At 50.9% G+C, this 13914-nt stretch overlaps 1 protein-coding gene across 2 annotated transcripts in view; it reads right to left on the bottom strand.

Annotated features, from left to right (window-relative positions):
* Positions 1-10202, bottom strand: part of PODXL2 (podocalyxin like 2) — a 44295-nt gene extending 34093 nt beyond the window's left edge. For both annotated transcript variants that reach the window (XM_019536834.1, XM_019536835.1), the window contains exon 1: positions 9512-10202. In XM_019536834.1, the coding sequence (XP_019392379.1) occupies positions 9512-9563 (52 nt within the window). In that variant the 5' untranslated portion in view covers positions 9564-10202. The remainder of the gene's footprint in view (positions 1-9511) is intronic.
* Between the last annotated feature and the right edge of the window lie 3712 nt (positions 10203-13914).

Genomic DNA, 13914 nt, shown 5'->3' with positions numbered 1-13914 from the left:
GCTTCTCGCTAACAAATGGTGCATCTGTAGCAACATTGGCCTTATCAGGACTTAGGAAGAGGGAGCAAAGTACTAGGCTGAGATTCATTCAATCAGGACACAATTCTCAGCTCTGCCACAGACTACTGGCTTAACCTCAATAGTCTGAAGTTAGTCTGAAGTCAGGCAGAAGGCAGGGTAGATATACACCTTACCTAACTAAATAAGATATATATGGAGAGCACAAGATTTCATGAACTCGAGTCCACTTCATCGGATGCTGTGAAAGGTCAAGCACAGAGCAGTGTATGAAGTGGAGTGAGTGATCTGAGTACAAAAGGTGTGGGAAGAGGACGAAGAGGAGCCAGGAGAGGCAGGGGCTCAGTTCTAGGCAATGTGTTTACCCTTGCTGAACACTGAACCGGCTACCCCACTTAAAACCCCAAGGATCTTGTTCCCTGGGATGCTCTGCCAGCCTCAGCACGAGGCAGAATTATGATGTCTCGCATGAAAAAGGGACTTGCTAATGAAAAAGGTCCATGGGATGGAGATTTTGTGCGACTTCAGGTGAGAGGCTATCAAGTGGCAGCTTTATCCTCCTGGAAAGGCAAAAGGATGCAAACCCCAGACCCACAGCAGGGAGGTCCCTTCAGTAGCCATGCTGCACAGCAGTTAGGAAAGAGAATCGGGGCCTCTGGGCTCTAGTGCCAGCTCTGCCACTCGCACACCGCCTCGTTCTCCACTGCCCCGAGTCCTGGGCAGTCCCTGGCACTACCACACAGTGAGCGCAGGCAGCTGCACCTCTCGCCCCCAGGGCTGCTTCTTCAAGTGGACTCTTTTTGAGAAGGGAAGTGGGGTGGAGGTTGGAAATCAAAGGACTCTGCTTGCTGTCCTTCTTCTGCCACAGTACAGTAAATACAGATCACCTGACAGAAGAAGATATTTGAGCAAATAAACCAACCCCCCAGCTGTAAAAGGCAGAATATAGGAAGCTGCGCCAGGACTCGCCAGCTGCTTCAATGGGACATTTGTGTCTGGTTTCTATTTTTGGAGCACGTCTGGGGAACCTGAAGAAATCAAATCCCTGAGGGCTGAAGAGTACGGCCAGCTCATCAGGAAAAAACTGGAGCACCATGGGGCAAAATGCCCCCTCCCTCCACACATTACACACACACACACACGCGCGCGCACACACACACACACACGCACCCCTCCTTCCCTCCTCCAGGCACAGGAGAAAAGCTGAGGGGGAGGAAGCAGGGGAAGAAGCAGAGAAAGAAGATAGGGAAGGAGGAAGACAAGGCAAGAGGAGTTAGGAGAGGAAACTGCTGGATGAGGAAGGCGGGGAACAGATGAGATGGCCGAGAGCTAGCTAAATCATCAGGCTAAGTCAGCGAGCGGGATGCAAGCTCTTGAGCCCTTCAACCTGCCCCTGATTCAGAGGCACCAGGAAAGGTGACATTAATTGTCTCCAATCTATTTAAAGTCCCTTCTCCAAGTGACTGTATAGAGGGAGACGGGGCTATGACCCACAAAGTGCAGTGCTGACTTTCCAGGACCACAGAATAAGGCAGTCGGGAGGACTGACATGAGGGGAATCTGCCAGTTCGAGTCACTGCCCCCCAGAGCTCTTGGCATGACTCAGTGCTCAGTCTCCCGGAGCGGGAGCAGGTTTCAGCTGGTAGAGGGAGCGATTCCCTTGGGCATGAACTCTGGTGGCGTAGGACATGGACTGAGCCAGCTGGCAAGAAGAGCACTGCAACACCCAGAATAAGAAGTCCATGCATCTGGCACCACTGCAAGGGATTCATTCCAAAGCACTTTACAAAGCAGTCCACCAAGGATCATTTCATCCACTGCTGTAGTGTGACCATCTCTGGGGTGTAACGTGGCAGACTGAAATGCACTCAGGATTCAGCTAGGACAGGAACTAGAAGAAGAAATGAGACCCTTGTACATCCAGGTGAAATTATGGGAGGGATTTTGGGGAGGAAGAATGCAACTACCTAACTTGGAAACTGGCTATGATCATAAGGAGAGCACCTGTGCTCTCAGAGAACACCTCAGTGTGACATACCTCCGACCTGATACATAGATGCCTCCTCCCACATTGCCAAGAAGCAGGATCAGCACCAACTGAAGGGGAAGAGTGCCCCTGCCCCTGCTGAACCAACACTAGTGCCTAGTTTTTTCCCCTCGTGAGGCCTCCCCTTTCCACAGAAGCAGGGAACCCCCTTTCAACCTCTTCCCCTCTGACTGGCAAAGCCTGTGCAATGACTCAACTGGACTCAAAGTAAGCATCAGTGGCTATTAAAGTCCCCCATGTTGTCCCTTGCAAGCAAGAGGGCAACCAAGACCCAGTCAAGGGAGCTGGTAAAACAAGCCCTCCAGCCCAAATGTCCCGTGCCATCCTGTTACCATCCAGCTTCCATTTTGAGCTTACTCCAGTTGTGGTCCAGGGGTTTGTCCAGCCAACATTATTTCCTTGGGTAGCTGGGTCAGGGAAGGGTCACATAGTGATAATCAGTTAGGATGAGGGCACAATGGCTGGCTGAGGGAGGCATCTACCAGGAGTAACCCCCTCCCCCTGGCTCCAAAAACACCCGGCAGTCTTGAGGAACAAGGCAGAAAGGAAAGGGGCCTGGGGTCAGGGCACCAAGGAAAGCAAAGGAGAAAAACAGATCCTGCATTAATCCTACAACCAGGACGATGACAAGCGGCTATTGTCCCCGCTCCACTATTATCTCTGTTCTCAAAGCAGAATGAAACAGGTCTAGAAAAAAGATCCCCCACCACAGATGGTGCAGGAAGAAGAGGAGAATCTGACATTCCTCAGCTGAGGGATTGCTCTCAAATGCTTCTCTCTGATGTCTCATCAGTCCCACCACAGAAATGCCTGCCCATGAGGTGCACATCCCAGGCAGAGTTACTCTGACACCTGCTCAGTGTTACAGACCCTTTGCCTCTAGTCCTTCCCTCTAAGAGGCAAGCTCCCCCTTTCTATCATGTCCCCTCCCACCTTGCCGGTATGTCTCATAGAGGAGTGGAACATTTTGAGCACAGGAACAGGATGCTTGGCAAAGCGGGTCGCTTCAGAAAACACAGCCAGGCAGTCAGCCTTCTTCTGGCCCAGGCTGAGGAATGACAAGGGTCTTTTTGTAACCAACACTGCTGGGACAGAGGATATTTTCTGGGCCAGCAGGAGATCCCAGGGATGTGCATGTAGGGGACGTGGGGGTGTCAAGGACACCTGTTAGGTTAATACCCGGTGATGTACAGCAGCCAGGGTTTCTGCACTGCCTGGAGAAGACTGGACAAGATGTGGATACACAGGGCCTTGGGTTAGATCTGTTCAGGGAAGCTACACATGGGAAATGGTAAATCTGTACCACTCTGCTCCTTCTCTTCCCTGGAGCTCGGCTATGCTGAAGTAGGCTTGCAGTGCTGGGAGGGCATGGGTGCGTGCTGGGAGGGTGTCGCACAGCACTGAGCCAAGCAATGCACAGCAAAGAGTTGTTCCACTGGGGTTTGAGAGGAGGGGGCAGGACAGGACCCAGGTGCATGCGTGCTCCATGCTCAGGCACTGCTGGAAGGTGCCTCCCCTTTGCACATCAGAGCCCCAGCAGAGAACCTCGCGTGCACTTGGGCCTGATCATCCATGAGGCTGAGCACCTCCAGCCCTTTACAAACCTCAGCCTCCTGTGTACTGAACAGCACCTCTGAAGAATCAGCGCTGGCCCGATCAGAAAAGGTCAAGAACGCAGCAGGCGGCCAGCAAAAAGGATCCCAGTACTAACAAGGCCATTCATGCCCTTGGCGCCTCCTCACACATACAGAATAGTCAGCCCATCCCCTTCACCCTCAAACCCAGCTTGTCCCCTCCCCACACTCACCCCGATCCCTTCAGTCCTGGGCAGAAGGATCTGCTCCGTTTCTAGGAAACTCCCTCCTCCCCTCCATGTTCTTTCCTTTCCCTTAGTAGCAGCCCTCAAGCCATCTGCCCTGAAGGCTTCCCCTCGGTCCTTCCCCGTCTGGAAAAGGCTCACACGTCCTTCTGCCGCAGGACTGCTTCAGCGCTCACCTGGAAAAAAGCTCTCTCCCCCCTCTTGCCTCTCTTTCCTGCTCTTTCTGTTCACTGTGCCACATTTTGAGACATCTGAAGTTTCCAGAGAAACCAAAAAGCAGCACATTATCGCCTCCTCTCCACACCACACAACGATGGTGGAGCCAGAGCTTCCCGACACGCCACACAAAGACACGACAGCCAAAATGTGCTGGAGACCAGTCAGCACAGCTCAGCCACGTGCCATTTAAACTGATTTGCCCACAGTCCCACAATGGCTACCTCCATTCCAGTCCCTCCGCAGACAGGGCCTTTTAGGACCACTCTCCACTAAATGTTGCTCTGGTTTTGGGCATCTGCACTAATATTTATGTGGGACAGGCTAGCAGAGCGGTTAAGGTACCTCCCTACAGCTCTGGAGGCAGGATTTTGTATGCCACTGGCCACAGAAACTGGTAGGCTTTAACTGCACAAGCCAGACCTAAAAGGACCTTTGACCTTGACCAACATTTACAAAAGGAGACAACTGCAAATCAGTCTCCAGCCAAGAGACAGTCACAACCTAGTCATATTTCTTAGGTGGGCTAAAAGACTTGGACACATTTAAAGGTTCAACATACTGTGGGGGGGGGGAACCACTTACGGACAGGACTTAACAGTGCTGCGATACATCGCAGAGGAAAACGGTACGGTAATGAGCTAGGCAGGCTCAGTGGCACTTGTCACGTACAGAAAGTTCCCTAAACTGGCTCTCAGAACCAAAAGAGCAACCCCCGCCTGCCTTAGCAAGGAAACCCAGTCCAAATCCTGCTAATGATCTTCAGGGTTAAGCAGGTGGGGCTGATCCTAGCTCTGGCAGAGTGTAATGCCTTGCCAGCATGCCTGGCCCCAGACACAAGCCAGCACGTGCGTTTGCTGCGCCTCCACCACGACTGTGCCGGCTGCACTGGTGCCTGCCTCCGTTCTTTGGGGATTACGTGGGGAACTAACCAACGAGGCCTGGAAGCAAATTCAAACAGTTGCTGGCGGCTGGACTCTGGGCACCTCCTCCCTGCTCCTGGGTCTGGCCGGCTTTGTGGTTCCCAGTTGCTAATTTACTCAAAATATGCGGGAGCAGCTTCCCGATTTAAGCAGAGGGAAAACTTGTCCGTGCTCTGATATGCAGCCTGTCGCCTGCAGCTTCCCCTCAAGGGCTTAATGTAGTTATTTCAACCCCTGATGTCTATAATTAAATGAACATTTCCTTATGGTACTGAAGAGGCAAAGGAAAAATTGACTGCAGGGAATTTTCAGCCATCCTGATTTATGCTCTCCAGGCTCGGGTTCGTGTATACAGTACTAACAAGGCATCGTCTAAGCAGACAGGCGGAGGGGAAAAATGTATCTAATGGAGCCTGGCATTCACATGGCTACATACAGCCAGCGAGACACAGCAGGGAAAGAGGCTGGGGTTTAATTCTTTTCTTAACCTCATAATCTTTCTGCTCATGGACGCGAAGGGCTTAAAGAATGTCCCAAAGCCACAAACCATGCAAAGCAAGGGGCATGCTGCCACACCCGGCCACAGCCCTCAGCTCTGATCCACTCACACCCCCATGCCTTAAACACAACCGTCAGTGCCCGCTGAGGTCCCATACCACTGATTTGCCAAAGCATCTCAATCCTATCCTGTAGCCTTGCTCTGTTCCCCAAAGCTTCTCAGTCTTAACGTGCAGCATCCCAACTACTCCAGATCTGAGCCTTGCCTGCACGTCAGGACTGGGCTGGTTTTGTGGATTCACGGCAGAGGCTGTGCCTTCATTCCTGATCGCTAAGCTCAATAAGGATCCAAGTCTCCAACGGCTGCTGGATAACGAGTTCACTCACAGACTTGTCGTAACCCCTATGCATCACCAACCCAGCAGGGCTAGGGATTTAGCTCACACTAGGCAGGCACTGCCTGCTGTCTACTGTCCTCATGGTAGTGGGATGTCAGGACACAAGTAGGGACCACAGGGTGTTCTGGGCACCAAAACTCTCATCATCCTCAGGACCTCAAGGGATCACCTGCTCCTGGCAGCACGACCTGTCTAGACCATCCTAGAGCCACTGTAGAAAGTTACTGCCTAGGATCTCAGCAGAGGAGAAACCACTCCTCCCAATCTATGCATCTCCTTCTCAGATTGGCATAATGAAGCCCAGCGCCTGTGACACCCAGACATTGCTTAATGGCACCTCCTGTGCACTTCATCTCTTTCCTCTGTGCAAATAATGGAGCCTTAAAAACATAATAATTAGGAGGTAAGTTTGGTGAAAGCTGCTGGCTTGGCAGCCTGAGAGAGGGAGGCTGCTGTCCACAGCAGCGCTGCAGCCTGTGCTGTAGCAGGGCCATTGTCCTATTAACAAGCTGCCCCTTACCCAGGGAGGAGAAGGTCATTTTGACTCCATCCTCACTCCTGCTGAGCAGCTGGGAAGCCCCCTCTGGTTTTATGTAGCATGGAGAGCTTGCCTCCAAGGGTTGGGCTGACAGCTAGTGCTGTGACTATGAGATGGTCCCAGTGGGAAAACCAGCATCAGTGGGCATTGGGGAACACCTAGATCTCCCCTCACCCCCAGATACAGTCATTTCAGCAGTACACTTGGTTTTCATGACTTCCCACTGCACCACAGAGCCTCGTGAGTGGCTCCTGTTTCTCCTTTTGCCACGCCTGTCAGATCCCCGGCTAGGAGAAGCAAGGAAGGTGTGCACATAATCTTCTTCCGGGCCGTCGCAAACAAGTACTCCATAAACAGGAGCAGTGAGGGGCTGCACGCCCCGCCTGTCACCTCCTAACCTGCGGCCCCACAGCTGCATCCTTCCTTGCTGCAGTCGCATCACAGCTCTGCTAACTGGAGGTATCAAAAGAAGGAGGCTGGCCACATCCTCTCTGCTGGGCCAGGGCTCCTCACTGCCACCCAATAGTCACTCTGGGATGCCCACTGAGCTTAAATAAGGGTCAGGAGAGTGCCTACATCCCATCCGTGAAACCTGACTTTCACATCTGAGAGGGGCAGGAACTAGTGCTTAGTGCTGCTGGGTGTAAACACGCTAGATGGGCACAGCTAGTGGACAGTCAGGGGATGGCGGGCAAAGCTCTCTAATGGCCCCACCATCCCATTTCTGCCTTACAGCACACAATTGAATCTCAAAAGTTAGAGCTGCAGAACCACTATCAAGGCAGTAGTGTGCCCACCAACCTTCCCCCCCATACGAAGGGTCCCTTGAGCAGTGGTTCTCAAGCTTTTTGCGGCCAACAAGACTACTGCTAGCCTGCACAATTTCTCATGGATAACCACGCATCTTCCCATCAGGCTTTTAATGGACAAGTCCATAAAGGGACACAGGGTCCAGCATGATCCATGGAGCAGCTGTAGACTTCTCACAACAGCCTTGTGCACTGCCAAAGGTCCCTGGTCTACTGTCTGGCAACCACTGCCCTACGGCGCACTCTCCTCCAACTCCTGCTGCTTGGTTTTAAAGCAGTTTTGTGCTGGACCTTCCCCATGGAAAGGGCCACAAGTTCTGGCACTGGGGAGAGAATTTCCATCCCAAACATTGCTACTTAACTTCTAAATGGGCTTTTTGTTTCCTCCTGTCCTCACCTCCTTCATGTTTAAAAACCTATATCATTATTATTTCTACTGAAGTAAGAGAGACATCCTAGTGATGGGCCTTCACTACTGCGGAAGCACCTCGGACCCTCTGCAAGAAGCACCAGATATGCAAACAATTCAAGGTTCCTGCCCCAAAGTACTTGCAAGTTTGCCCTCCCTTCAGTCTGCACCTTCGATTGACATGACAGGAAGGTGGGTGTTAGGGTACCAAGGTGCATCCTCCAGCATGTATAAGATCTCTCTCTCTTTCACTCTGATACTGGCCCTTCATTACAAGCAGGGTAAAATGATGGATCTAGGAGCAGAGTAGCCTTTCCTATAAGCTGCCTTCCAACCCAGGAATGACTAAATGACTCCAGACAAATATTCCCCTGTGCTTGTAACAACCTATTCCACATCATTACCTCTAAGCGCGAATGAGTTTCCTTTTACAAGGTGAATGGTCTTTTCAAGCATTCTTTCAGGGGTTCCCTTTTGTTTGAAAACTCCTCCAAGCAGATTACATAAAAATAACAACACCAACCTCATACGTTCATTTATTTTGGCACTTAAAAGTGGCTTTAATGAAATCCCCACCACTTCTCCAAAATTTCTAGATCAGGGTCCCCCGGAACAAGCAGAGATGTTTGCCTTACATCCAGTCTTCCTTTTTGAGTAACTTAATGGTGGTTGGTAAATTGGGGGAAAAAAAGAAGCTATAAATAAAATAGAAGGTGGTTTTTGCGTAGCACAAAATAGCAGTGTCTCTACAGCTCTCTAGGGGAAAATAATAGCATTCAGAAATCCCAGCTCAACTATGGCATGCAGAAAGCATGCTACATTCAGAGCTATTTCCATCATCTCCATAATAACACAGCCTTGTTTACTTCGGTTCATCAAGTACTTATCGTAGCATATGCCTCTCCTGCCCAAAGACATCTAAACCAGCTTCACACACATTCTTCCTCCTCAGAAATAAGCCTTGTGAACAGCCAAGTGATGAATGATTTCCCCCTCCTCCAAACCAGCCAGCGAATAATAATATGGGTTAAGATTCTTACAACTGTTATGGAGGGGCAAACTGCCGCTTTACCAGAAATCGAAAGAAGGGAAAGGGGATGTGCGTAGCTGGGGTCATAAAAATTTAGATCCGGAAAGCAACGAGTATAATTTTACAACCCTCCAAAGAAAAGACCTGCTGGTGTAGGGAGCAGAAACAACAATTAAAGCCTCTCCAAATTGCACAGAAGTAAAGAGCATGCTGCCAGTGCATGATAATGCAGATGACAGAGAAATGGATTGGGGGGTGGAATTGAAATGCTTAGTGTTATAGTCAACTGTGTCTCCATTCTGGGAGGTACCTGCCTGCTAGAAGTGCCCGCCAAGCAAATGGGAGTGGGAGGGTCTGGGTCATTCTCCATCTGAACCCATCCCCGTTCACATTCATGTCCAGAGAGTTATTGATTTAATTGTTAAAATAGCAACATTAGAGGGTGGAGAACATCCAGCAGATCCCCGGGAGGTCACCAGGTGCTGGGGCCAGCATCAATCTGGTGGCCTGAGACCTATTCCCTTGCACTGAGTGGTGAAGAAGCTCCATTTAGCCTGTGGGACTGGATCAGCACAGCAGGGCCAGACTCTCCAATCCTTGCCCCAGAGTGTCCAAAGAGTCCCTTTGGTCCATGCTAACTGATACCCGGAGCCAGACTGGTCCCCGGGATCTGTGAAGAATGGTTTCAGGTACTGCCAAGCCACCTCCCATGGACAGACCTTGGATGGAAAGGCAATTTAATTTTTTTTTAAATCCCTCCCCTCTACCCCCGAATAACTTTAAAATCAAAGCGCAGAAGGACTCACCCCAGGCGAGGAGCATCCCCAGGGCCTGGCATAGCAGCAGCAGCAGCTTCATGGTGCTGGGAGTCCTGGTCCTTCACTTGCACCCGGCTCCTCCGACTGCCCCCAGGGCTCTGCCCCGTCTGCCCGCGGCAGCACCCTCTCCTCCCTGCATCTCCCCTGCCAAACACTCCCCCAGCCACGGAGCCGCAACTTTCCCCTTCGGCCTCCTCCCTCCACCCCCTGCTTCCCAGCTCTCTAGGGTGGAGGACTGGGGAGAGGGGAAGCAGATTGTAATTGGTCGATCACTGCACAAACGGATCCAGCCCGGAGCCGGCAAGCAGCAGCCTGGGCATCTGACCCGAGCATCCAATGCAGCCCAGCGCGATGCTTGCCCCCACAAAATCAGCCCAATCTCCACCAGCCTCCTGCACGCATCTTCTCCCCGGGGAAGGGGCCAGCAAGCTGAGCGGGGTTGCTGGAAGGAGGGAAAGGAGCCCCCAAATCAACCAAATAAGGGGCTCGCTTAATTTCCAGCTGCAGTTTCTCTCCTGTGCGCCAAGTGCAGCCCCCGCCCAGCGCGCGCCGCCCCGGCTCCCCGCGTTTCCAAGATATTGAGTGCTGAATCCCGGGCATTGCGCAGTGCCTGCATTCCGGCCGCGGCCCGGCTCGCTCCCGCCGGGTCCTAGAGGGAGGCCGGCCCGCCGGGCTGGCTGCACGCGCGGGGGAGGAGGAGGGGACTTCACCCTCCCAGCTATTTTGGGAACAAAGCAATTTTCTCTCTCTCTGGCAGAAGCACCTCCATCCCTCCCAGAGGCTGGAGCCTGCTGGGGAAGAGGCCTCGTCATCTCAGCACACAAAAGGCTGGTTGCTGGGTGAAGGGGAGCGCATGAAATGAAATAACTCAGGCAGAGCTGCAAAGGGTGGCAGCCTTCAGATTGGGGTTGGGGGTCTCTCGTCCAGTAGCTCAGCACCCCTCCCCGTGCAGCGCAGCCAGGCCGTGTTTTCTGCAGGGGTTCTTTCCAGGAAGAAGGAGCCTGTCCCTAGAGCCAGCCTTTTTTTTTTGTATGAGAAACAAAGTCTCCATCAATCCCAACCTTTTCTGTTGTTCGCAGGAGGCTGCCGAGATCTTCCATCTGGCATCAGCTCCGTGAGCACGATCGATGAGCATTTCAGGAACACAGTCAGTGGCCCCGGGGCAAAACATCAGACCCATTTTGAACCTTTCAGAGTACAAGCTTCCTCACTTTCCCGTCTTTGTCTAACCGGGTCTGCTTAATCATTCAGGAGACTTGACACAGCTTGTGTCTCTTGCCCACTCCCCTCCTCGCTCGCCCAATGCAACCCCATTCCATGACATCTCCCTCATCTTCTGCTCCCTAGCTCTCCTGCCCAGGCCTCCAGCGAGTCATCTTCCCTCTCGCATCCCGAGTTCACGGCACTTGCTTCCATCCCACTTCTTCCCTCCCGTTTTGCTTCTGTCATGGTCTGTCCCAGGTGTCATGCTGTTTCATATCACCATTCATCACCAGTAAGCTGGCAGGATTTTATACCTTTCCCCTGTAGGTCCTCCTCTCCCTACTTCACCCCCTCATAGATTCATAGATTCATAGATGCTAGGGTCGGAAGGGACCTCAACAGATCATCGAGTCCGACCCCCTGCATAAGCAGGAAAGAGTGCTGGGCCTACATTACCCCAGCTAGATACACATCTAGCCTTCGCTTGAAGACCCCCAGGGTAGGGGAGAGCACCACCTCCCTTGGGAGCCCGTTCCAGACCTTGGCCACTCAAACTGTGAAGAAGTTCCTCCTAATATCCAATCTAAATCTACTCTCTTCTAGCTTGTGGCCATTATTTCTTGTAACCCCCGGGGGGGCCTTGGTGAATAAATACTCACCAATTCCCTTCTGTGCCCCCCTGATGAACTTATAGGCAGCCACCAGGTCGCCTCTCAACCTTCTCTTGCGGAGGCTGAAAAGGTCCAGTTTCTCTAGTCTCTCCTCGTAGGGCTTGGCCTGCAGGCCCTTAACCATACGAGTGGCCCTTCTCTGGACCCTCTCCAGATTATCCGCATCCTTCATGAAGTGCGGCGCCCAGAATTGCACGCAGTACTCCAGCTGCGGTCTGACCAGCGCCCGATAGAGGGGAAGTATCACCTCCTTGGACCTATTTGTCATGCATCTGCTGATGCACGATAAAGTGCCATTGGCTTTTCTGATGGTTTCGTTACACTGCCGACTCATGTTCATCTTGGAGTCCACCAGGACTCCAAGATCCCTTTCCACTTCCGTGCCACCCAGCAGGTCATTTCCTAGGCTGTAGGCTCTTTCTTCAATACCCACTCTTCCAAGAAACAATTTCACTAAACCCACATCTGTGCTATTCCAATTACTGCCAGCCCTAAGCATTCAAAATTAACCATTCAGGCCACCGAGTATTATTGCAGCTTGGTTTAAAAATAGTCAGATATTTAAGTATCCAAACTGTATTGCTTGTCTTCTGGTTCCAGGTCTCCAGGGTCAGCTCTGATCTCAGCTTCAGGCTTTTGTCTACTACAACAAGGATTGTATTTAATTTAAAAAAATGAAAATTGAGATTCTTGCACAAAAGAACCCATGACTCCAAATGCTTGGGCTTTAAAGTGGTGCTGGAGGGACTTGAGAAGACTTTCAGAAACATCGTACGAGGTAGGAACACTGGAAGGTCTTTGTCATGTGCTATCTGTTTTCTGAGCTGTGACATTCGCCTGATTTTGATTGGGTGCTTCTCTATGAATGCATCAGGTTATGTGTCAGTCATTCGCTACAGACTGTTCTCCGTAATAACCTAAATGCACTTCAAATATTAATTAAAAGTCTTGGCAGCCCTGGGAATAATTCTGACCTAGTTTATAGATGGGGAACCAACCCGAAGACAAAGCAACTACCCTGTTGCATCAGAAGCTCATCTGGGAATAGTACTCCCCTTCCCAACTCCTTCCCCTGCTGTTTGAGAATGAAGCCAGCTGATTAAGCACACACAATATGGATTTAGAGCTGGTCAGCATTTTTCATTCAAATTAATAAAAAAGGAAGGGGGTAGTCTCCTGGTGTGTGGGTGTCCTTCAAACCTGCCCCACCACATCCCCAAACCTTACAAGAGTGAGAATCTGGGCCCAATCATTCATTCTAATCAAGCAAATGCAGAAATCCAGATTCCACTCTTGACCTACATCTTCTTGTGGCCTCTGCCCATATAGACCCACAGCAGCATGGGCAGAGGCAATTGAGCCTAACATCTCTCACACCCATGTCTAGGACTTGTACCTCTGTGGTGACTGGGCTGAAAACCGTGCCCTGCTCTGGCATGTGGCATGAGTATTCCTTCGTGCAAAGGCAGCATAAAAGGGAAAATACATTTAAGAGAATGAAGGGAAACCAGTGCAATTCAGCTAGGGCAGCCCTGCCAGCAAAGGAAAAAAATAGCTGGCAGAGGTGAGCAAATCCTGCCTCCCAAGAGTGTAGGGAGCATAAATCCAGCCCCTGAGCCTTCTGAGCCATACCACATGGAATAAGCGTGCTAAGCCAAGCCTTCCTCTAAGCAGCAGCCAGCCTTACAGATGAAGGTTTCTCATTGCCTCTTGTATCTTCTCCAGCCCCCCCAGCAGGTTAGCGTTCCAAAAAGGATGCTCACTGGCTGGTAGCCATGAAAGGGGGTGTGCGATCCAAATGCTATGCTTCAGTTTATGTGGTGTGGCAAAAGTTAGTGCCAAGGCTGTCCTGACAGCTGCTAACAGAAGCATCCATATCTCTTGCCTTTTTTGAGGGAGCATCCTTCTGCAACCGTCCCTGATTTACATAGCTTAGATCCCTCCCACCAGTCTGGACCCTGAGGAAAGGATGGCAGGTGCCTGAAAATTTCTCCAACAACCCTCCAAACTATATAGTTGATTCGATAAAAGACATCACAAGAAAGCTGTGCCTCTCAGGTCCATTTTACCTCAGTTTTTACTTTCAGAGATTCCTTTTTATTTCTAATGCTGCACAGGAAGACAAGGTCTTCAGGGCAAGTAGTTTTCTCATTTTGGGTTTAGAGTCCAATTTTGCCCCAAGACCCTTGTACATGACTAATGAATAGCTCTCAGGGAACGAGACAAATAGAAAAGAGAAATGCAACTCCAAACCTCGCTGGAATTACAGGGTTGGTTTTTGGGTTTTTTTAAGGCTCTTATTTTTTTAAACAAATGTGTTCCTTTAAAAAATGTTCAGTGACCAAGAGAATGCAATATTGAGCCAATCACTGCAAAATTGAAGGTTAAACCAACCAGCGACCATCATTCAGCTAAGCAAAGAGTGCACTACTATTGAGGTGAAGTGATTAGAAGCTAAATGCTAACAGTCTTAGAAATGTGAGGTGTTACTAGTAACCGAAAAAAGGTTTTAGTTAA

Source organism: Crocodylus porosus, unplaced genomic scaffold (assembly GCF_001723895.1).
Source record: "Crocodylus porosus isolate Cpor-Errol unplaced genomic scaffold, CroPor_comp1, whole genome shotgun sequence".
NCBI lineage: Eukaryota > Metazoa > Chordata > Crocodylia > Crocodylidae > Crocodylus > Crocodylus porosus.
This window is presented reverse-complemented; position numbering and strand designations above follow the sequence as displayed.